The following is a 26,294-nucleotide window of genomic DNA, read 5'->3' as shown; positions in this document are numbered from 1 at the left end:
GCTTAGCCACTGAAGTGACATCCCTCAGTGGAGCCAACTTCTAAAAGTTCCAATTTTGTGCTCCACTGCTCTATCACTTGCCAGAAGCGGCTGACGGAGGCCCCCTCCCCCACTGTCTATCCTCCTGAATATCGCCTCAGTATCACTTCTCTGCATGTCCTACCTTCCAGAAAGTGGTCGCTTTTCTGTTCAGAGAGTTGTTGCTATTCTTTTCTTCAGTCTCCTGTTGAGTTTGTAGGTGTTCAGAATGGTTTGATCCCCATCCAACTGAATTCCTGGGACCAGAGGAAATCCAGGTCTCCTACTCCTCCACCATCTTGCTCCTACATCATTAGTTTTTGATGTAGTGTTCCATGATTCATTGTTTGCGTATAGCACCCAGTGCTCCATTCAATATATGCCCTCTTTAATACTCATCACCAGGGTACCCTATCCCGTCAACCCCTCCCCTCTAGAACCCTCAGTTTGCTTCTCAGAGTCCATAGTCTGTCATAGTTCGTCTCCCCCTCCAATTTCCCCGCCTTCATTTTTCCCTTCCTACTATATTGTTCTTTTTTTTAACATGTAATGCATAATTTGTTTCAGAGGTACAGGTCTGTGGCTAGTTTTGAATAAAACTCTTATGCCATGCTATAAACAGAACACTATTAACCTTTCATAGATCTAAGTTGGATAAAATGGATTCTTCTTCTTGTCTCTTACATGTACGTAGAAAAGAATGAAATATAAGACTATATTATATTTGAACCATGTGACGTCCATATTTCCTGAATATTATGTCAGACTTAATTCAGACTGCATGAAGGAGTCAGCATGTGGACTACCACAGTCCATTTCATATTGAGTTAATATTGATCTATTGAACTATTATTATAATAAGTTGCTAAAAGCGTGGAGTATGACAGCAGACGAAGTATAAATCTCAGTCATACCACTTACTAGTAGTGCAATTTAGGGCAGGTTACATAATCTAAATCTTTATTTATTTTGAAAAATGTAGAGAGTAATGTCACATTGCTTAGGATGGTTATGAGGTTTTAACTTAAGAGGCCAAATACAATGTCTGGAATTGCTAGGTCCTGGGACCTAGGTCCTAAGTAACTATTGTAATTAATTTCATATTTTAGAAATTCCAGTCTTAAAGAATTTGATTCTCATGTCAAGATTATTTATCTGAGAGTAAATTACCTGATTTTGATTCTGGGTATCTAAGTGTTCATTTGTTTAGTGGTAGCTATACATATTTTATGCTATTTACCCACAATACTATGTTTCTGCATTTGCTTTTCACATCTATTGAAAGGCAGAGTATACTCAACTATTTCTTCTTTAGTAATGCATTGCCCCATGATTTTCACCCTAAACTTTGCATCAACATCATTTTGTTTGCTATACAAAATATTGCGAGGGACACTGGCTTAGAAGTAAGAGTTAGAAGATAAATAAGACTTCTAGTGTTTGATCTTTATTAGCAATTACCAATTCACTGAATCTTCTAAAATCCTTAGTTTCCTTATTTGTTGAGAGAAAATGTTGGCCTAGAACAGCCTTTCCAAGTTTTCTCACTACCAGGGCTCTCATTTATTATTTTATCCCACATTCATCTCCAACTTCACTTTTGTAATCACGATGTTTAAGAGTTCAAGTTTGCTAGACAAACTCTAACTATTAAAAACTAGGGGCACCTGGGTGGCTCAGTTGGTTGAATGTCTGACTTGATTTTGGCTCAGGTCATGATCTCATGGTCATGAGATCAAGCCCCACATTGGGCTCTGCACTGGGTTTGGAGCCTGATTAAGATTCTCTCTATGAGCGAAAAAAAAAAAAAGATTCTCTCTCTGCCTCTCTCTCTGCCCCCACCCAGCTCTCTCAAATAAATAAATAAATAAATAAATAAATAAATAAATAAATATTGGGGGTGCCTGGGTGCCTCAGTTAATTGAACAGCCGACTCTTGATTTCAGCTCAGGTCATGATCTCAGGGTCCTGGGATTGAGCCCCACGTAGGGCTCCATGCTCGATAGGGAGTCTGCTTCAGGATTTCTCTCCCTCTCCCTCTGCCTCTCCCCCAACTTGCTCTCTCCTCTCTCTCTCTCAAATAAATAAATAAATCTTTAAAAAAAAGAAACCAAAACTATAACACCATGCTAAAATACAATCATTGTCAAAATCAATCTCATAAAATATGAGATTATCCTACTTTTAAATTAATTTAAAAAAATTGTTTAAAAAAACAATGGTTTTAAGCTGGTTTATGTTGTCATAAAAAGCACAACTAAAGAAAATAAGATACCTTTTATTGTATACAACTGGCCATGTAGTGAAATGACTAAGTCCCACATCATGATGTCCTCCACTCCCCCACCCCCAACCATGATAGCTTTAGCTTGCCCTCTTTGGGAACCAGGGCTGGGCAGAACATGGAAACCAATGGACATTCATGCTATATTAGAGTTTGTTATTGTAAGTCAGGTCTTTTAACTAATGTGAGATAGTAGAGATAATCAGTGTTTCATATGCAGTTAATGAAATTCCATTCAGATCCACAAAGTTTATATGTTAGTAAGCCTAAGCTGACTTGCAGTGGATAAATAGACAGTATCTCTTTGATTCTTGAATTTATTAACAACAACAACAACAAAAAAGTTTTCATCTCTCAGTGCTGTTTTGGGGACATCAATCTAGTCCAGGATTCCAAGTTAAAAGTATTTGAAATACTGGGTGATCTATTACATTTTTCTTGCCATGCCTATCATTCTAATGTCACTAGTGATCTCTCCCTCACCAGTCCCACTAATTTTTCTATTTTCATTCTTGACCTTGAGTGATATTACACATTGTTTATGTGATTTCCTCTTATCTCCCATCATCTGATATGTTGCTATTTCATACAAGGTCAAAAACAAAACCGTATACTTGGAATTGTCCTCTGTAAGGAGGAAAGAAGGTTCCTTGAAAAAAGAATTTTCTTTTCCCAGGAGTCTTTTAGGGCTGATATATGGTCAGCTGTGCATTTACTAGGAATATGACACTTAGTGGCTCCAGGGTGGGTGACTAAAGGGTCCCGCAATCTGTCCTGACTCACAAACAAGAGGCTTTCTCTGAGTGTGTGTAGAAGCCAAACCTGTAACTTACGAGCGCAAAAGTCACAAAAATCAGTGAGGTACTAGTTAAGCTTCCTTCTCTGGTCCTGCTTGATATCAATTTATTCCTAGAGCATAAAAAAGACGTATTTAGTCATGAGTTATGGGCATACCTTTATTTTTTCAACATTGGCCAAATAGGAAATAACCCAAATACTTTTTTTTTTTATTCTTTAACAAAAACAAGAGTTAGAATGGGGTGTCTGGGTGGCTCAGTGGGTTAAGTGTCTGCCTTTGACTTTGGTCATGATCCCAGGGTCCTGGGATAGAGCCCTGTGCCTACTCAGCGAGGAACCTCCTTCTCCCTTTCCTCCCTGCTTGTGCTCTCTCTTGCTATCTCTGTCACTATCTGTCTCTCTCAAATAAAATCTTAAAAAAAAAAAAAAAGAATCTTAAAAAAATCTTAAAAAATACAGAATACATAATCAATTACTTTTCTAGAAAATTTTAAATGCTACTTTATGCATTATATAAATTATGAAGATTTCTGGGTTCCCTAAACTAACTTTGACACATCATAATGACAGAATTTGTTTTCTGGGACTCTACTGTCGGCTGTAAAATTACCAAAAAAAAAAAATCATTCTATAAATGAAAAACCACTTCCTTCAACCCTGCCACAAAATGAAACTGGTAGACTCAAAATTTGCCTGTGAGACAGAAGGGATATAGCCATATGCCAATGATAAGAATAGACACTCCGCTTTCTTCTTCCAAACTCTATCTACAAATATCAGTATGTGTGTGTACATGGAGAAAGAAAGAGGAAATATGAACAGATGTAGGAATATTTACAGAGAGGGAATGTCATTTTTAGTACTGAATTGGTGTAAATGAGGAAGGGAAGTAATAGAATCATGGAGTGATGACTACTAGCTCCTGAGAAATGGTTCTCTTCTTCTCTGTTCAAAGCTCCTTGGCTTTCAGCCAGATGGAGGTTTTTTTTCTATTTTTATTAAATATATTTTGATTCCTGTGATCAGTCTGGATTAGGCTGGTTTTTAATAAAAGACACTCTAAACACAGAGTTAGAAGGAGTTTGATGGAATTTTTCACTCAGAGCACATATTATTATACCTGCTTGTGTTTGAAGACACAGGGTACCTGCTGAATTTCCTGAAACAGAACTAGATGGGGAATGGCTAAGGAGCCAGCAGGTGAACAATAGGTTAGCTTGAAACTGAGGATGCAGGGGCGCCTGGGTGGCTCAGTCGTTAAGCATCTGCCTTCGGCTCAGGTCATGATCCCAGGGTCCTGGGATCGAGCCCCGCGTCGGGCTCCCTGCTCCACGGGAAGCCTGCTTCTCTCTCTCCCACTCCCCCTGCTTATGTTCCCTCTCTCGCTGTATCTCTCTCTGTCAAATAAATAAAATCTTTAAAAAAAAAAAAAGAAAGAAACTGAGGATGCAGACAGGAAACTCGCTCTGTGAAGTTAAATTAATTTGTAACTCTTAAGCTTGGGAAGAAATCAAAGAGAATATCCCACCGTAGCCTGCAGTGTCCTTTCATTTCCAGTTGGAAAAGTGTTTGATATTCCATTGAGGCAGTCTTTTAATAAAGAAAACCAAAGAGTATACAACAAGAAAAAAAAAGGTTTTGCATTCAGAAAGCATAAAAATTAAAAGCAAGTACTGGTTATTTTGAGGAAGATAGTTATTAAATTGTGAAAACTGTTTTTGTTTTTGTTTTTTTTTTTGCTGACACAGATGCCAACAGTCCATAATTAAATTTGTCTCTGCCTCAGTTATTCTTTAGATTCAGCCATGCAAGTTCAGTGTTGAGATTCATAAACAGTAATTGAGGAAAATGGCCCCATGAAAAGAAAGTCATTGTCATCACAGGGTGAGCATGCATTCCACTATGCACGGGATAGTGCCAGGCACATCTAATGTCCTAGAATAATTATAAAGAGAGTTACCTTTCACTCTAAAATGTACCCAATGTTGGATAATATATGTAGTGAATCTGGTTATCTATGATGAGGTAAGACAAAATCATGTGGTCTTGACATATTTGGGAAAACCTGGGAATGCAGAGTCAAATTTAGCTTCTAGTTGGCCTCATAGACTCAGTTAATCTGGCCACTGTAACATCTAATAGAAACTTTTTTTTTAATTGAAATGCCCTAAAATAGAAAATTCTCTCTCCTCTTACAGTGTGCCTTCTCCATGACTCTTTGGGTAATTGGGCCCTGAAAACAGTTGAGTTCTTATTTCTAAATATGTGAACTGTAGGTAAATGTGTCAGGTTATATGATCCAAGATCCTTCTTGACTTTTAATAATCTATTGCTGAAAGAAAGCGACTGAAAATACTTAAGTTTTTCACTGCCTTCACAAATGAAAGTAATGATAATAATAGCGATAAGAAGAAGAAGAAGAAGAAGAAGAAAGAGGAAGAATGACATTCACTTTTTTTTTTTTTTTTTAAGTAGGCTCCATGCCCAGCATGGAACCCAATGCAGGGCTTGAACTCATGACCCTGAGATCAAGACCTGAGCTGAGACCAAGAGTCAGACACTTAACCGACTTAACCGACTGAGCCACCTAGGCTCCCCTACTTTATCAATTACTACTTCAAGGATACAAACCTATTCCCATGTTGAAAGGAAATGGGCTTCTTGAATGTCTCAGAAGATGGACTAATTTGTTTAAACTATCTACATCAGTTCTCAAAGACTGGTCTAGGGACTCTTAGTGTTTCTCAAGATGCTTTTAGGGGATCTGCAGGGTCAAACCTATTTTAATGATAATACAATTTTTTTTGTATTGTTTCACCATGTTGACTAAGAACACCTTTCATGAAGCAATAAAATTATTAATTTTATTAATTCTTAATCCTTAAATTCATATATTTTTTAGTATTCTGAATATCAAAAGAGGAAATACATATGAAGGATGTCTAAGTACATTAGTTTTTGATTTTTGTGATCATTTGATTTCAAGCTGAATTAGCTCCTTTTTTTTTTTTTTTTTTTTTATGAAACACCATTTTTACTTGAAAGGGCAATCAGCACAAAAACTGGAGCTATTCAGACTTGGGTACTAGTTAGACATTTTCTCAAAAATGAACAAAGTGAGGCAGTCAATTTAAGGAAAACAGTATCTGCTGCCAAGGATGAAATTGAGGCTTTTAAGTAAAAATTAGAAATTTGGAAAACTTGTATCTGACACTAGGAGCTTGACAACATCACAACATTAGAAGGCCTTTCTGATGGGATTGGTGGTGATAGTAACAAATGGGATTTTTTGATACTATATAATGAAATGTGTCAACATTGGGAAGATCTGTCTAATTCCCCGTGCCATCCCAAATGATGGCAGATTGATGGGATAGTATCATGCATGGGTAAAAAGATCTATTCAAAATGCAAGATAGACCAACAGATTTTTATATAACAGTGCAAAATGTTTATCAATATGGGGTCAGATTCCACATTGCAGCTAACTTTCAAGAAACTACTTATTGGTATAGTGTTAAAGGATAAAGTCTACAATTATTTGAAAAGGCTATTAAAATACACCTTCCTTTTCCAACTACGTATTTGTTTGACATCAGATCATTTTCATATAACGCAACCAAATCAACATATCAGAACAAAGTGAATGCAGAAAGTAACACTATAGTCTAGTTATTGTTGATTAAACCACTCGTTAAAAAAATTCACAAAACTCAGGGTGCCTGGCTGGCTCAGTCAGTAGAAGCAACTCTTGATCTTGGGGTTGTGAGTTCAAGCCCCATGTTGGGTGTAGAGATTGCTTAAAAACAAAATCTTTAAAAAAATTATAAAAATGTGATGTACTACCCCTCTTCTAATATTTTTATTTCGAAAAATGCAGTTTAAAAATACAAATATGATGATAAGTTATAAATAAAAATTTAATAAATATTTTTTAAAAGTCTCAATTTTGACTTTCAATATGGTAAATATTTATAGCTATAACCTACATAAACAAAAATTCTTTGGGGTCCTTGATAGTTTTTAAGAGCACATTGTTTCCTGAAACCAAACAGTTGTGAGATCCATTGTCTGTATCATCATTCATTTTCCTAATGATTGTAGATTAGTCCTTTCCAACTCAGATAACAGATTAAGCTAAATAGGCCAAATTTTCCATTTAAAAAATTAGAAAGGGAGGAAGGAAGGAATGAAGGAAGGAAGGCAGGCAGGAAGGAAAGCATAAATAAAGGCAGCATGTTGCCATAAGGTGTTTTTACACTTGAAATGCAATCTGTGTATGTCAGAGATCAGTATCCCTATAAGGACTCTTTTCCCTCTAGTTACATACTACCCTCTTGCTCTCTGAGGAGATTAACTCTTTTGCCACCAGGATGACAATGAGATCAGGTCAGATGGAGAATCATACCAATATTCCCCACCCCCAACAGGAAGAAGCTAAACTGGCTCTTAGTCTAAGCAAATCAGACTGCTTGTTATCAATTTAGAAAAATTGTTTGCATAATTTTTTGTATTCACTTCCGTGAGCATCATATGAAAGAGGTCTGCTTATTTTTTTTGGTTTTTAATAAAATGACAGAGGAAAAACAATCCATTTTTGCTGGTTTGATTTTAAAGCTATTGCCAAATATGTTTTCTCAAGTCTACCCTTTCATTTTCATCTCATTTTTATTTTAAAACATATAGCACATACATAAAAGCATATACAACATATGTGCAGTTCAAAGAATAAACATAAAATGACCATTTGTATACCTACCACCCAGTTTATGAAATCCAGTATTACAAACTGGTAATCTGATGCCATTTCCTGTGATGAAATCATAGTCATTAATTAACTGGAAAAAATTGCCATGTTCAGCCTATTAGCTGAACAATTTCATTTGGATCTGAATAGTCAATGCCCATATAGCAAGAACAAAAACGATTTTTATGGATATTTCCTAATTCCATCATAGTCCCATTAAATCAATTTAGTCAACAAAAGTCATGACCTAAAATTCCAAGTTTACTCTTTCCAGGGCTTTTCCACCTATACCATTTTAGAGCCTAGAGAGAAACCTTTCATCTGTTTTTAAATATATGCCTTGTGTTTTAATCATTGACTTTTATAATTTCTTTGTTCCTTGTATAATTATCCTCCACCTTGCAACACTAGAATTTAACACAAATCTCTACTGTAAAAATATGTGTTCTTAAAAAAACCTTTGAAAATAGAGAAAAATCCAAAGATGTAAATAAAAACCACTCATGATTCTGTCACACAAAGATAACCTTGGCAATTGTATCTCCATCCTCCCTCTTTTAAAACCTAAATCTACTTTCTTGACACTCCTCTTTAAAAAAATCACATTTTAAGGAAGAAAAATAAGACAAATATTTATTGCTACATAACAAAGCACTGTAAAATTTAGTGACTTGAAATAATTTATTATCTCTTATAATCCTGCAGTGTATCTCAGCAGTTCCTCTGCTGGTTTCACTTTGGCTCCCTTGTGTATATTTGGCTGAAGTGGAAGGTTCAAGATGGCCTCAATCACATGTCTGTCAGTTGGTGCTGGTTTTTGGCTTGGGGGACTCAGTTATCCTCCATGTGCCTTCTTCAGGTAGCTAGACTAAGATGCTAGTCTCAGAAAGATTCATGGCAGAAACTATAAGACCTCTTGAGGCCTCGACTCCAGAGCTCATACAGTATGACCCGCACCATAATCTATTGGTCAAAGCACAACACAGGGCCAGGCAAGATTTAAATCATGCGGAACTAGACCCTCCGTTCTGGATTGGAGGAACTGAAACAGTTTGTGATCATATTTAATCCATCACAATGTTATGAAACATATGAACTACTTACTATTAAAGAAAATTTCTATTAGCTTTTTTGGGAACTTCCATAATCTTAGAATTTATGAGGTTACATATTTATAGAGAATTATCTTTGGAGAAATAAAACCAAATTTTTCTGGCAATAGCTGATATTTTTATACCTATCATCAGGTCACAAACACTAATGCCTCCAATGAAGCTACAAAGATCATAAACATAACTGAAATGGGCCAGGCAGAGATTGAAGTCATCTGGAATATATATGCTCTGTCTAAAAAAGTAATAGCAGATGGTTATTCTGTGGCAATATGAGCCCAGGGATGCCTGAACTACTGATATTTTAAGATAAAGACAAAATCCCAGTGAGTTAAAGTTATTTTGTGTATCCTCATAAATTGATTTAAAAGTTTTTATGGAAAGACAGGAGACCTAGAATAGTGAGAACAATACCAAAGAAGAAAGTCAGAGGATGCACACTGCCTGACATCAAAACTCATTATAAAGCTAAATAGTCAAAATGGTGTGATATTGGCAAAATAATAGGCAAACAGAGTGATGGAACAAAATAGAGCAACCAGAAATAGACCCACACAAACAGTCAACTGATCTTTCACAAAGGAACAAAATCAAGTCAATGGAGAAAGGATAGTCTTTTCAACAAATGGTGATGGAACATTTGGACATTCATATGCAAAAAAAAAAAAAAAAAAAAACCCCACAAAACCCAACCTACCAAACAAACAAACAAACCTCTAGTCACAGACCTTATACCTTTTTCTAAAAAAATTAACTCAAAATGGATCATAGACCTAAAAGTAAAACATAAAACTATAAAAACTCCTAGAAGATAACAGAGGAGAAAATCTAGGTGATCTTAGGTTTGACAATGAAATTTTAGACCTATAAAATAATCCATGAAAGGACAAATTGTCAAGTTGTGATATTAATAATTTTTGCTCTACAAGACAGTGTTAAAAGAAAGTAAAAACAAACCACAGACAGAAAATATTTGCAAAACACACATCTGATAAAGGACTTGTACCCAAAATATACAAGCACCAGAAACTCAATGATAAGAAAACAAACAAATCAATTAAAAAATAGGCAAATATCTGAACAGACACCTTGTTGAAAAGGATCTAAAAGATGGAAACCAAGCATATGAAATATGCTCAAGATTATATGTCATTGTGGAATTGCTAGTTAGAACAATTATAATGCTAGACACCTATTAAAATGGCTAAAATCCAAAAAATGACCATACCAAATGCTTAGGAGGATGAGGAGTTAACAGGACATTCATTGCTCTTAGGAATGCAAAATTTCAGAGGTACTTTGGAAGACAGTTTGGGAGTTTCTTACAAAGGTAAATAGTTTTACCATACAGTATAGCAATCACTCTTCAAGGTACTTACCCAATTGAGTTGAAAAGTTATGACCAGACAAAAATCTGCACATGGACATTTATAGCAGATCCGTTCATAATCACCAAGCAATCAAGGTATCCTTCCATAGGTGAATGGATAAACAAACTGCGGTACATCCATATAAGGGAATACTATCCAGCAAGAAGAGCAAATGAACAATTAAACCCCCCAAAGACATAGAGGGATCCTGAATGCATATTACTAAGTGAGATAAATCAATTATCAGAAGACTATAAACTGTATAATTCCAACTGTAGGATATTCCTATAGAATATCCTATATTTCCAACTATAGGAAAAGGTACAACTATAGAAATAGTAGAGAAACCAGTAATTTCCTAGGGTTTGAGTTAGGCGTGGTAGGCGAGTGATGAATAGGTAAAGCTTAGGGGATTTTAAGGGTGGTGAAACTATACGATACTGTAATGCTAAACACATGACATTATGCATTTTTCCAAACCCATGCAACTATACAACACAAAGAGTGAACCTAATGTATACTATTGACTTTAGTTTATAATAATGTATCAATATCACTTAATTAATTGTAACAAATGTACCACCTTCATGTAAGTTGTTAATAATAGGGGAAACAATGTCAGGGGATGGGGACCTGGTCTATGGAAACTCCCTACTCTTCAATTTTTTTAGTAAATTAAAATTAAAAAATAAGCAAAAACATTTTGTGTTGGTTGATTTTGTTTTCTAATAAAAGAAAGTGTAATTGTTGAGTTGAATTATTGGATCTTTTATGGATAAATATATAGTATTGCACATAGGCACCAGGTTAATTTCCTTCTAGCCATAAGATCATATGAAGTAGATCTTACTTGATGCTGTGGAGGATATTATTATAGTGTGTGTGTGTGTGTGTGTGTGTGTGTGTGTGTGTGTGTGTTTGTGTGTATGTGTGTACATATAGTATAGTATACGCTATAAATAGTATGGTATATACTATAAGTAGTATAGTATTATGCAATATATGCAATTGAAGCATTTCTGCTGAGGAACAGGTGGTGGAAGTAAAGAAGTAAAGCATTCAAATAGATAAGACCCCGTTATGAAGATAGCTATTTGTAAATGTACATTTTGGGAACTGTCCATTTCAGGAAATTTATTGTTAAGCAACATTATCCTTCAAACTATTCTCATTTGATTTGAAAAGTCACTTTCAAAAAGGGAAATGACACCTACCACCAGCAATTTTTTTAAAAGTTTTGAGACATTTAAGGACAATAAGGATTAACACATTTCAAAAATTCTTTCAATATTTTCATTGCAAAGACTATTTATTTTTGTTGCTGTAACAACCAGAAAGAGATGTGAGAAGACTGAGAAAGTGTGAATTTGTCTTTCTCCACACAAAGTACTTTAGATGACAATTACCATTCCAACCATTAACAGGAGAATTGGTATTTTTTTATTAACCTAGGGTCTAGCTGTGTAGAGTTGGGTCAGGCCAAGGAAGGTTAACAGCAGTGTTAAAATGTGTCCCAGATCTCCTACCTCACTTCCTCTCTGCTCCTCTATGGCTCACACTACGACACAGTTGGATCTAATTTTCCTTGGCAATTCTCCATCCACCCTAATACTAGTTTTTAAGATTTCATGGCCTCATTTTCTTCGCTTCAAAATTGTGCTTTGCGTTTGAAAAAATGGCAGGTTACATGTTAATTCTATTTAATGCATTAAGTTGAAAATAGTCAAATTAAACCTTCATAGAGGGATGCAGATTTTAATAGGGATGTGGAAATATAGCATCTTATCTTTTTTTTTTTTTTAAGATTTTTGTTTTTATTATTTATTTTGACAGAGAGAGAGAGAGACAGCAAGAGCAGGAACACAAGCAGGGGGAGTGGGAGAGGGAGAAGCAGGCTTCCCGCTGAGCAGGGAGCCCGATGCGGGGCTCGATCCCAGGACCCTGGGATCACGACCTGAGCCGAAGGCAGATGCTTAACAACTGAGCCACCCAGGCACCCCATCTTATCTTAAATGAACTTTGAGTGATAGAAGTTTAGTGAGCAAGCGGGTCAGAGGGTATCACCATGGCTGGGATATCCTAACCATAGACTGGTGTTGGTGTGTCCCAGGCTTTAGGAGTGAAATATATGTGGGGGGGGTGGAAGAGAAGCTCTTAACTCTCACAGAGTTTTCTCTTGATGTTGCACCAGGATTTTATAATTCTTTTTGCTTATTCCACCTGATACAATTTTAGCAACTTTGGAACAAACTTAGTTCTAAGGTGAATGGAATGAGTCTTTAGGTTGAAAAGACACTGTTTTAGTTACCTGCTAGTAAAAATGAATAATGTTGGGGCACCTGGGTCGCTTAGTCAGTTAAGCATCCAACTCTTGATTTCGGCTCTGGTCTTGATCTCAGGATCCTGAGATGGAGCCCCGTGTTAGGCTCTGCACTGAGCATGGAGCCTGCTTGGGATTTTCTCTCTTCCTCTGCCCCCTCCCCTCACTTGTTCTCTCTTTCTCTGTGAAAGAAAGGAAGGAAGGAAGGAAGGAAGGAAGGAAGAAAAAGAAAGAAAGAAAGAAAGAAAAAAAGAAAGAAGTAAAATGAATAATGTTGGTTCCATAGAACTAGAAAATGCATTGAGTGAGGTAGGAGGATGCAGGAGCTCTTCATCTACATAGTCTCAGCTCTAGGGGCAAACTCTTTGGAATGTTGTTAAAAATTTAAAATAAACAGAAGGCTTAGAAACAGCCTAACTTACTATTATATAAAACAAAATTTAATGTAAGGTCTATTTTTGAAGACAGCAGATACTTTTTTTCAGTACCTTCTACATTCTACCTTCTCAATACTTGTATGTTGTTATTTAACACAGTTCTAACAGCCACAGAAGCAATAGACAAAGCAGAAGGAAGTCGAATAGATATTAGTGGCAGACAAATTGAACATATCAGAAAGTTACAGGAGAGGGGCGCCTGGGTGGCTCAGTCGTTAAGTGTCTGCCTTCGGCTCAGGTCATGATCCTGGGGTCCTGGGATCGAGCCCCACATTGGGCTCCCTGCTCCTTGGAAAGCCTGCTTCTTCCTCTCCCACTCCCCCTGCTTGTGTTCCCTCTCTCGTTGTATCTCTCACTGTCAAATAAATAAAATCTTTAAGAAAGTTACAGGAGATAATGTTTAGAGAAATTACTCATCATATTGTCTTGTTCTATAATGAGAAGTCCACAAGTCCTGCAGCCCACACGATTGCTTGTCAGCTCAAGCTTCTGTCTGTTGCCTTATACCATGATGTCATCAACAGCTAAGAATATTCTATCATGATCCTAGAAACTAGGGATGGAAAAACCATTTAGGAGTCTAGTTTATAAGTTTCACTCGTAATTTCCAGTTTTTCTTCTTCTCTATCAGAGTGTCTTATTAAGGAGAAAAATGGTTCAAGCTACATAATTTATCTTTACAGTGTTTTTCATAAAAGATGTGATCCTGTGTTTTCTTTCCACAGACCCAGGGCTGCATAGGCAGCTATATTTTCTGCAAAGACCGTCCAATGTGGTAGCCATTGAAGGAAAAGATGCCATCCTGGAGTGTTGTGTTTCTGGCTATCCTCCCCCGAGTTTTACCTGGTTAAGGGGAGAAGAAGTCATCCAACTCAGGTATCACAAATTGAAGACTTTTGTGAAGTATACATCACTGTTTCCCTTTCTCTAATTTGATATAGGTACCTAGAAATACTAGTTTTTGATGATAATTGATTTTTCCCCTGCATTCCTTGACATTATACAATATATGAAAGACATTTACCTAATGCGATAAAGAGATGGGGAACAGAGTCAAAATCTATGAGATCAATTCAGAAAAGAAATTTAGAAAGCCAGGGTTGCTGTTGAAAATGCCCTGTCCAAAAACTATTCAGCGAAGATAATTTGGAGGATCTCATCCTAAGGAAGTGGTATAGAGAGTGAAATATTTATTAAGAAATTAAAGTTTTCTTTTTTATTTTTTAAAGATTTTATTTATTTATTTGGCAGAGAGAGAGAGAGCGAGCACAAGTAGAGTGGCAGGCAGAGGGAGAGGGTGAAGCAGGCTGCCCAATGAGCAGAGAACCCGATGTGGGGCTTGATCCCAGGACCCTGGGATCATGACTTGAGCCGAAGGCAGATGCTTAACTGACTGCGCCACCCAGGCACCCCAGGAAATTAAAGTTTTCTGAATTGTAATATATAGCATGTCATTATAGGGTCTGTGCAATTTTTTCAGCTGCAGTTATATCTTTCACACTCCAGATATAACAATTATTTAAGATAAGGCAAAAGGAGAACATGGCTGGCTTTGAATTATTAGATGTTCATATTAAGGCATAGTTAGAAAGTAAACTCTTAATAGAATGGAACACTTAGCCTGAAACATTTTGATTAAATGGATTTCACTTAAGAAATTAATTTTGTTGATTTGGAGGTCTGGTGTACTCCTTTTTAACACATTTGTTTTCTATGATGAGATAGGTTCACAGACAATAACTTAAATCTTTAAATTTCATCTCCCCTCTCTATTTATATAACAACACTGTATGGTATGATGTCACAATACTTCTGAGAATATTAAAGCGTGTGAGAAATCTGGTTGCAGCTTTAGCATGTCAAAACATGTTCTCTGAATGTAGCCAGACATTCTTGGTACAGTATGAAATGTGGCTTTGTACTAAATCAGATGTCAGGACACAAGACATTGACTTCCACTATGGGGAATCACTTCTCTGGAGCTTGTGGTCCTCAAATCCAAAATGAGAGAATTGCACCAGATTATCTGTAAGTTTCTTTCCAGTACTAAGCTTGGGCCCAAGTTTAATCTGTTTAATTTCTTTGATCACTGCACATAGCCTTCCAGTGGGAGTGGTTTATCTTGAGTGAATTTTTGATCAATAAATGTGATGTTACCTAGGCCCCCAAAATAGAGGTTTTTTTCTAATTTTATAATTTGATCTTTTGTGGAGTTTATTTAAACCTCTGAGTACCTTGCCTGGTATACATGTATGTATCCGTACATTAATCTACTCTCTAACTGTATATGCCTATGTCTTACAGGTCCAAAAAGTATTCCTTATTGGGTGGAAGCAACTTGCTTATCTCCAATGTGACAGATGATGATAGTGGAACTTACACCTGCATTGTTACATATAAAAATGAGAATATTAGTGCCTCTGCAGAACTCACAGTCTTGGGTAAGTCAAAGGCTCGAGATTAGTTTACACTGTCCTTTTCAAAATACATGACCGTGACACTTTAAATGCTTATCCTTGAATTGCCTCCTGTGTTTATTAGTATGAAATTGCAAAGTCCCAATATTCCATACATGTCCTTACTTTATTTTGATTAATTGCAAAGGGGTTAAAAGCAGTGTTTGAATACTTGTTCATTGACTAAAATCTAGACGCAGCACTCTTTGGGCTAATTATTCCAATGATACAACTGAAATCTATGAAAAATTATTATTTAACAAACGTGTTAAACAGCAAATGAGTTAAATAACAAATGAGAGATTCCAATAGGCGTGAATGAGAGAAATTATATAAACAATATGCGCTTGAGTGGAAAAGTCAGATATCATTTGAGATGACAGACAGGGTTCCTGACATTAAATTCAAATGTCTTGGTAAGATTGTTTTGTTAATATGGAAATACTGTAGATGTTATGCTGAGGGTGAACCAATAAAATCAAATATATCTAAGGAAAACACATAGAAAGAATCTAATTTTAAAAATTTAAGGGGGGTGGATGGTACATATTATTCAGAAAGACAGGGTCACCACGTACCTTGGTAAATTAATAATTATTATATGTGGTAGGTACTCAAACACATATTTTATCATCTACCCCAGATTTTTTTTTTAGTCAGTTTCACTTGAATCATGTAATTTAAAGAAAGTGCTTTACCATTTGAATTCCAATTGCTTTTTCCTGTAACAGCAACAACAAACAATTGTTTACCAGTCTTTGGATTTTTCCCTCTGGAATAAGTCTTTTCACCTTGTAAAGAGTACAGGAAAAGTCATAAGCTCTTTAAAAATTATTCAGTAGAAATGAAAAGGTATGGAATGCTGATTATATCTGCTAACCTGTACCATAATAGTATTATGCTATCCATTTTACTTTTTGGCTTTAAAGTTTATTCAGAAAATGCTTTCATCTTCAGATAGGGTAATAATGTATGTGATGGGTGAGACAATGGAGTTGTTTGTTCTTTGATCAAACCATAAATATTAAACTAAGAATAGAAAAAGGACTTTAATTCTTTGGTTTTAGAGGTAGCATTCTTGTCTTTAAGATGGTAGCAATTTAATATAGTCATTTTATATGAAAGTTTTTGGTGAAACAAAGAACTTTTACATTTATAACATCAAAGTACAGCAACACAGAATGACTATATAGAAATTATTTTGTAATGTATACCACTGATCATAAGGCAAATGCAGTTATAGAATTACCTAGAATTTATAGTGATCGTGGGTAAACTTCTAATTGCAAATATATGAGGTCAAATTTTATATCAAATTAATACACAATATTTGGACACATGATGCTTCATTGATATCTAAGCCAATTGTACATAAATTATGATTTCTGAGTAACTTAGCCAAGAAATATATATAGGAATATCCATATATGCACATATATTAACATCCATAGCATCTTCTTCTGTGTGTTCCTGTGAGCATGTGTATGTTCTCCAGTTCTTTATTGTTAAGCATTGTCTTGTTTCCAGATTCTACTTAAAAAAGCACATACAGGGGCGCCTGGGTGACTCAGTCATTAAGCTTCTGCCTTCGGCTCAGGTCATGATCCCAGGGTCCTGGGATCGAGCCCCACGTCCGGCTCCCTGCTCGGCGGGGAGCCTGCTTCTCCCTCTCCCACTCCCCCTGCTTGTGTTCCCTCTCTCACTGTGTCTCTCTCTGTCAAATAAATAAATGAAATCTTAAAAAAAAAAAAAAAAAGCACACACAAACAACAAAAGCACTGAGATGATTATTCTGTATCTTTGTCATTTATTTGCTTATATGCTAAGGAAAAGTATCACAACAATGTTTATACTCACACCAGCAGTGCAAGAATTGCCTGTCTCCAAAAGAATACATTTCTCTCAGGGTGCCTGGGTGGCTCAGTGGGTTAAGCATCTGCTTTTGGCTCAGGTCATGATCCCAGGGTCTTGGGATCCAGCCCTGCATTGGGCTCCCTGCTAGGTTGGGAGTCTGCTTCTCCCTCTGCCTCTCCCTCTCTCTCTGCCTCTCCCCTCCACTCGTGCTCTCTCTCTCTTAAATAAATGAGTAATAAAAAAAAGAATACATTTCTCTCTACCAATATTTGCCTAACAATTTTATAAAGTGGACTCTCTTTGTTCTAATTTTCACCCTTATTAAATTTAGATTTATTTTTATAGTTTTACTGGACATTTGCATTTTATATTTTGTGAGTTAGCTGTCAATCTTTTTTACCTTTATACATTTATTAAAATATTTATCTTTATTTTGTTGATTTGCAGGAACTATTAATATAGGAAGAATAGTAACTATTCTGTATAGTCTCTGTGTGTATGTATTTTGTTATTTCTGGTTTTTTGTTTTTATTTTATATTTTGTATAGGATACCAAGTATTTTTCCATATAGCTGCTGGCTTTGTTGTTGTTAGATTCACATTTTCATTATAAATGAATCACCCTATTTCCAAAAATTTCATTTTAGATTATATGTTGAATGTGTAAATTAGAAGAATTATTAATTTAAAAATATAGATAGAGTTGTGTTTATGTCTTGTTTTTTATTTAATTCTCTTGGTAACTGGGTATACATTTTAAAGATCTTCCACATATCTAGTATGATCTGTAACTATTATAAAAGGCATGATTTAATTCAGGAAATGATCATAATACTGTTTTAAGTATTCTACCCAGGCTTTAAAATGAATGTTGATATAATGAAATCTTTGATATATTCTTTGACTATTCTAATGTAAAGTTAAGCTCATCCTACAGGACTGGGTTTATATGGAAAATGTAATTTATTACTTTTTCTTAAAAGATGGGATGGGGGAGCACCTGGGTGGCTCAGTTGGTTAAGTGTCTGCCTTTTGCTCAAGTCATGACCCCAGGGTCCTGGGATCGAGTCCCACATCGGGCTCCCTGCTCAGCAGGGAGCCTGCTTCTCCCTCTCCCTCTGCCCCTCCCTCCCACTTGTGAGTTCTCTCTCTGTCTCTCAAATAAATAAATAAATAAATAAATAAATAAATAAATAAAATCTTAAAAAAAAAAAAGATGGGGAGGAAAGAACTTCATTATCAGTGTTATTCAAATACTTTTCATTAATTTTAAGGATTTAACCATAACAAAAATTCTTCATAAGATAAAATTCCACAAGAAATTCAAGCTTGTGCTCATAAGTTTTAATCATGCATTTTATGACACTTTTGTTTTGCCTTTTTTGGTCCGTCCTTACACTTAGACTGGCTTTGAATGTGAACCTGCAGGAACTAACAGACTTTTCAAGTGATACCATTTTATATACAACAAGAGAAATTCTGTGGTCTTCCTCAAGAGTTTCAGAGTTAATGAACATTAAATATAATTTAAAGCATTTACACTATAAAGTGAATATTGAAAGTTCCATAATAGTTAAACTTCTTGGGGAAATCTGTTTAGACAAGACTAAGGAAAACTTGTCTAAAGTACATGAACTATAAATAAATAAATAAGTGTGTTCTTAATCATAACCATTTATGTTAATGTTTCTGATCTCTTAAAATATTCATCAATATAGTACTGGTGGATGTATTTGAGTATATGTACTGCACTAGGTTCTGGGAAGGCTACAAAAGGTTTAAAGTCTGGCTTCAATGGGCTTGTAGTATTATTACAAATTCATACAATCAATTGCCTGCCTTCAGAGTAAGTTTTTTTTTTTTCCCTCCATTTTGCATGTTAACATGGACTCTGTGAAGATATGAAGAGTTGATAGTCTTTGCTCTCATGAAAGATAGAACCTAAAGAAGTGTTGGCAGGAAGAGATGCTGAAAAGGGGGTTGCAGAAGGAAGTTTTCTGACTACTGTTGCCAGCTTACATTCTGTTTAAATCACACATGCCGTGATGATTTTTTTCAAACTGTTTTTTTTTTTTAAATGAACTGAAGAATCATATTCTGACCATTATTATTTTCTAAATAACCAGCTTTTTGGCTCAGAAATTATAATTGCCCTTAATAAACATTCAGGAGATTGGCCCCTGACTTAGGTCTAGACCGATCCGATGTCTGGATCAATGCATAAATGCATAGTTTAAAAAAATTTCTTGATCTTTAACCAAGGAAGTGCCCAGCCTTGGACGAACTCTTAACATTGCCCATGCACACACAAGAGATGGGTAGAAAGTTCACTCTTGAGGAGAAGCCATTAGGTCTAACGTTGGTGACAAAGTTTTGAACTTTCTAGATTCTAGAATTTTTTTAAAAGCAGTCTGATGAGCACTGGGTGTTATACACAACTAATGACTCGTTGAACACTACATCAAAACCTAATGATGTACTATATGCTGGCTAATTGAACATAATAATAAAAAATAATTTCAAAAATAAAAAAAATTAAGTCAAATCAACTAAAGGTTTGGGCTGATTAGGTGGAAGGTTCTGATTTTTAGAAGTTTCTAAACTATAAAATACATTCTATCTTAAAGTGTATATATTTACAGTTTCAATAATAAAATGAGAAGCCATGTACCACCATCCAGTTTAAGAAATAGAACATAACTCCGTGTGCTCCTCCCCAAACTCATCCCCTTCCCTCTCCACCCCAGAGGTAACCATTACCCTGAAGTTTGTGTTTACCATTCCTTACTTTTCTTTATAGCTTTATCACATTACATGCATTCCTAAATAAAATTTTAGTTATGTCCATTTTTGAAATTAAAAAAAATAAAAGCAGTCTGCAGCAATATAAAAAATATACTATTAAAAACTTACATTAGTGTGTAGGTTTTCTCAATTATTTGCCTTATCAACTGTCTAGAGAAATGTTGGCTAGAATTGGTACAGTCTGGCTTTGTAGACACAAATAAGTCTGCTAGGTCAGTACTTTGCACATAATTGAAAACCTTTAACAAAATCTAAGAGTTCTCCATATCTTTTTCTCCCGCCCCCACGAGTAGCACACATCACTTCATGTGGTGTTTGAGTTTATATTTCTCCCAAGAAAACACCTCTAAAAAGAAGTCCTTTGAGGCAGGTGTTTTGCCTGCCTGAGACTTTTCCTTAAGGGACAGGGATCCATGGGTCACCCTCTTGCAATGTGTTCAGAATGGCTCTCTACTGGCCTAGAGCATGTCCAGCGCACACAGATAATGTTCTTTAAGCCCAGTGGCAGTGGGTTCAGAGTATTAAATTATATTTTAATGTCTATAATATATATACAGGCATTTATACATATATGTACATGTATACGTACATGCATATACATACCATATATGTGTATAATGCACATATATTTCCTATTTCTAAGAAAATTTCTCTTCACAATGCCTTCTCATATTCTTTTAAATGCATATGGTTACCTCAACCATTGCATAATGTACTGATTCTGCAAATAGATAATAGACCAACCTATTCAGAAAGTTTTAGAAAAATCATCTTAAAAGCAAGTTAAGAAGACAGCAGATTAGGATTTATAGAAGAAGTTAAAAACCCCTGTTAAAAACTATCATTTTGTAGCATACTGGGACAGGAAAGTCCCATCAGTAGCTCACTTTCTTCTGAAAATGCTTAAGAATAATAAAAAATATGGCTGGGTATATAGTGAACTAATCAAGTATGGTTTCTAGGCCCAGATACACAACCAATCCACAGCATCCGCGCTGACACAGCAGCCGGCACTTGAGTACATCTTTCGTACTCGGCCAGGCAGTCTTTGGGCACAGAAAGATGCATATGGCACCAGTCTTGACTTCAGAGACTAGTTAGGTAAACAGACAAGAAATAGAAGAGCCAAAGAAAAGTTGGGAAAGAGGGAGGTGAGGGGCCCCGAATAAACAGTTCAAGGAAGATGAAGGAAGGGAGTCAGGGGTTGGGAGGAGGGGTGAGGAGAGAGATTCTGGGAAAGGAAGGAAATGGGCAAAGGTTTGGGATAAGCAAGGGATTGGGAACGGGAAGTAATCTCATGTGACTGAAGAGTATGGGTCCAATGGGAAACTGATAGGGAACTGGAAAAATGGTATAAATCCTGAATGGTTTGCTCATGTTGTCAGGTTTTTATCTTAAGGGCAGTGGAAAGACATTGGTTTTGTTTTTGGGTTGTGGCTTACTAGCTCTTTCATCTTGGCCAACTATTTAACTCACTGATCCTCAATCCCTTCATTTGTAAAGGATGATAATTACTTCCTCGTAGGGCTTGATGATTGCTTAGGTGTGAAATTTGGGAGAGAAGGCTTCCAGAAGAGGAGGCATGGCTTTGGGTGCTGTGGGAAAGAAAGGAATATAAGGTGCTCTTCTAGACTTCAGCAGAAGCCTAAAGCATAGTTACAAAAATTAAGCAAAAAGGAAACAACAAAATGCCACAAATATTAAAACATCCTATGTACCCTCTCCATACCCAGTTTTACTCACCTGTAACATTTACAAAGCAACAACTGGTCCCTCCATAATTCTCATGAATCCTGGAAGAATCATATAATGATGTCCTAATGATGCACAGAAAAATTTTTGGCAGTAATCTCAAGAAACATAGACAAATATTAGGTTTGTGGCACAAGGATAGCGTCCAAATTTGTGAAGCATTTTATACTTTTTTAGCTTCCTCTGTGTCCCTATAGCCTGCCATCCATGCTTTCTTCCCAGCTAGACTGTGAGCAAAAACAGACGCCATTGTCTTGTTAGCCTTGGCCACTCAAAGCCTTGGTTTGTTCTCTGGCTCATCTGAATTTTAAACATAAGAAATACAATTACACGTACATTGTATATAAGTTATCTAGCTTTCTATCAAAATATTTTATAAGCTCTTTATGGAGACTCATGTGTTTTTATAGAACATTGTTATGGACTGAATTGTTTTCCCCCAAATTCATACATTGAAGCCTTATCACTACTAATGTGACTGCATTTGGAGATAGGACTTTTAATTAAGGAGGTAATTAAGGTTCAATGAAATCCTAAGAATGGGGCCCTAATCTAATAGGAATGGCATCTTTATAAGAAGAGGAAGGGGCATCTGAGCATTCTCTCTCTCAGTGCAATCATGCAGAAAATGGTGTATGTGGGGACACAGAGAGAAGGCATCATCTCCAAGCCAAGGAGAGATGTCTCACCAGAAATCAACCCTGCTGCCACCTTCGTCTTAAACTTCCAGACTCAAAAAAAACCAAAAACCAAAAAACAAAACAAAAACTTCCAGACTCCATAACTGGGAAAAAATAGGTTTCTGTTGCCTAAGCCACCGAGTCTGTGGTGATATTTTGTTACAGCAGCCTGAGCAGATGAATATAACCACAGAAAGAGTAGCTGTACTGTGGATTATACTGTTAAAATGATTCTTGATTAGTTTTATAGAGACGTATATTACCAACATTTCTTACATATGTACTGACAATCTCAAATTTCCAAGAATGTGAAAAATATGTCCCTCTTACAAGAGCAATGAATCAAAAGGCATTTCTCTGTTTATACACTAGGTTATGTGTAGTTCGAAGATCTAAATGTCCCCTTGTTTATTTTTCTCTTTAGTATCATCATCTTCTTATTTAGTAATTTATAAAGATAAGGTACTACTAACATTTTAGGCCCTATAATTTTGAATGATCTGTCCCAATTTTAATAATAAATATATCATTCACTATGAAGAAAATATGTTTTCTGTTTTTTTAACTCAGTTCTTAGATATGCTCTATAAATTCAATTTACTACAATAAGCATGCAGATGTTCACATTCCATCAACTCTCAGATGTGTCTAGTAATGGAAGGAAATATAATAATTAAAAATTGATAAGGCTTTGCATCCTTTTATTTTTTGCATATGCTTTAGTTTTATCATTTTTTGTGTTTTTTCCTGAAACATATTGGATATGTTGCTACTTTCTGAACATGTATAATGGGTCAGGTCGGGAACTGACCCATCCATTTGTTTGGACAGTAACTGGCACATCCACCTCCATTAAGGTATTCAGTTGCCTCCTTTACAAATTTGCTGTTGGATCACTGATGTTGGGTTTTTGGCTTAGGTTCTTAGCTACAAACAGAAAATAGTTATCATAAAATATTTTAATAAAGATAATATTTAACACCTCTATTACAATGTGTAACGCTTTGAATGGAGTTCTCCTGAATTTACTACATCACTGGTTCCCCCAAGTAACAGTCCTTAAATTTCATGTCTCTCTATAATTGTCCTTCATTAGCAGTGATATTTTTTGGTCATAGCCATAAAAGCAGTGCCTTAGGTAAATTTATATTCATTATCTTTCACAGGGTAATTGCCAAATGGATCATAATGAAATTAGTTAAGAGTTTTGTTGTTTTTTTTTTTTTTTTTTCATGTAGGGGTATGATCCTAAATGTATGATAAAAATGCATAATATAAGACAGAATTAAATTTTAAAAAAATCAAAATCATCTATTTGCTGTTCCTTCCTATAACTATGTTGATTTCTTATTATAATTACTTTTCTCACCTGAAATCACAGCCATCGTAAGAGTATGCAAAAGCTCTTTTTTTTTTTTTATTTGAGAGAGAGAGAGAGTGAGAGAGAGCATGAGAGGAGAGAGGGTCAGAGGGAGAAGCAGGCTCCCCGCTGAGCAGGGAGCCAGATGTGGGCCTCGATCCAGGGACTCCGGGATCATGACCTGAGCTGAAGGCAGTCGCTTAACCAACTGAGCCACCCAGGCGCCCAGTATGCAAAAGTTCTATCCAAACTAATGTTTTGGAGATTCTGTTGCATGCATGTATGTATTAGAAGAAGAAAGATGGTATGTCTGGGCTGTTAGTGTAAAATGATTTGGTATGACAATTGCAGTTATACTGTCTATGGAAATACTAGTTGAGGGGCGCCTGGGTGGCTCAGTCATTAGGCGTCTGCCTTTGGTTTGGGTCATGATCTCAGGGTCCTGGGATCGAGCCCCGCATCAGGCTCCCTGCTCCGCGGGAGGCCTGCTTCTCCCTCTCCTGCTTCCCCTGCTTGTGTTCCTTCTCTCGCTGTGTCTCTCTCTGTCAAATAAATAAAAATCTTTAAAAAAAAAAAAAAAAAGAAATACTAGTTGAATTCGTGACAGGATTTATTTATTCATTACACAGATATTTATTTAAAGACCTACTATGTGGATCTCTCCTCTCCTTCCCTCTTTCATTGGAGAAACCAATTTGAACAGTTTTTTTTTTGTGTGTGTTTATCCTTGAGATGGCTGTGGATCTAACTTTTTTTTTCTTCTTTCTCAGAAAGATGAGGAAGGAAGTAGAGGCTCCAGAGGGTAAGATGAAGGCTATGCACTAATTCAGAACATTAAAAAGGCAATCTAAGGCTATGATTTTAATTAGCCCTAACAGTCTCAGCAAGGTGAATTGACCATCTGTGGTTTAGAAGGAGAACTGCTGACAGTGGTGGAAAGCTGCCCAAAAGGACGTGCTATATGCCAAAGTTGTCCTGAAGTACCCAAAGTACACATTATCCCAGGAGTTTGACTGTTATAGGACTGAAACTAAATTAGACAGGAGTGTTTTAATTAAAGTTAGCAAGAGTTAGCATCAGTTGTGCTTGCCAGTTTTGAAAGGCTAAAGAGCAAAGCATGACATTTCTTTCTATACTTTCCAAGGACTTTTACTTATTTCTGATTTATTATTTCATATATCTAAATATAATCCTTTTAGTGACGTTTTACATACTAAGGTGTGGACTTATCTTTAGTATGATCTGGTATATTTGAGCAGGAAACCACCAGAGTATACCTGTGTTCATACTCCTGAAACTTGTACCATAAGACCAAGGCTCCTTCCACCACGTGGTGGCAGTGTGCCTAAGGGCAAAAAGCACCGGCTTGAAAACATGTCATTCAATGGCGGACTCTATTCAAGTAAAGCATTTGGAGTTTGATCTATACATTTGTTGATTTACTTATCACTTATTCAACAAATGTCTATTGAAAATGCAATAAGTTTCTTGCCTAATGCTGTAAAACAGCTTTACTGAGATACCATCCACTATAATTCACATACTAGACAACTTCACATTTAAACTGTACAATTTACTGGTTTCAGGACAATCATAGATGTTTGCAACCATATCTGACCACAGTGAATTTTAGGACAGCTTCATCACCTCAAAACAAACCTTGTACCCTTTAACTGTCATTCCCCTATCCTCTTATTCTCCCTTTCCCCTCTACCTTACAACAGCCCTAAGCAACCACCAGTCTACTTTCTGTCTCTGTAGATTCTTCTATTATGGACATTTTACAAAAATAGAATCATAGAATATGTTGTGTTTTGTGACTGGTTTCTTTAGCTCAGTATAATGTTTTCAAGGTTCAACCTTAGTGTACTGTATATCAGTAGTTCATTTTTTCTTATGGCCAAATAATATTCCATTGTATAGATATACCATGTTTTATTTATTCATCAGGGCAATGATGGGCAATGGGATCGTCTCTACTTTTGTCTATTATTAGTAATTCTGTATAAGCATTTATGTACAGGTTTTTATGTGGATCTATATTTTCACTTATCTTGAATCTATACCTAGGAATGGAACCACTGAGTCATATGATAATTCTGTGTTCAATCATTTGAGGAACTACCAGATGTTTTCCAAAGAGACTATACAGTTTTACATTCCTACCAGCAATGCATGGGTATTTCTATTTCTCTACATCCTTATCAATACTTGTTATTAGCTAACTTTTTTTTTTTATTCTAACTAGTCTCATGAGTGTGAAGTGGTATCTCATTGTGAGTTCGATTTGCATTTCCCTAA

General features: G+C 35.9%; 1 protein-coding gene across 3 annotated transcripts in view; it reads left to right on the top strand.

The window, feature by feature from the left end:
* DCC (DCC netrin 1 receptor) overlaps window positions 1-26,294 on the top strand; it is a 1,149,203-nt gene that overhangs the window by 535,445 nt on the left and 587,464 nt on the right. For all 3 annotated transcript variants that reach the window (XM_032422885.1, XM_032422886.1, XM_032422884.1), the window contains exons 4-5: window positions 13,812-13,962; window positions 15,391-15,527. In XM_032422885.1, the coding sequence (XP_032278776.1) occupies window positions 13,812-13,962; window positions 15,391-15,527 (288 nt within the window). The remainder of the gene's footprint in view (window positions 1-13,811; window positions 13,963-15,390; window positions 15,528-26,294) is intronic.

This window comes from Phoca vitulina, unplaced genomic scaffold, assembly GCF_004348235.1.
Source record: "Phoca vitulina isolate PV1807 unplaced genomic scaffold, GSC_HSeal_1.0 scaffold27, whole genome shotgun sequence".
Lineage (NCBI taxonomy): Eukaryota > Metazoa > Chordata > Mammalia > Carnivora > Phocidae > Phoca > Phoca vitulina.
The sequence above is the reverse complement of the archived record's forward strand: the minus strand, read 5'-3'. Positions and strand labels throughout refer to the sequence as shown.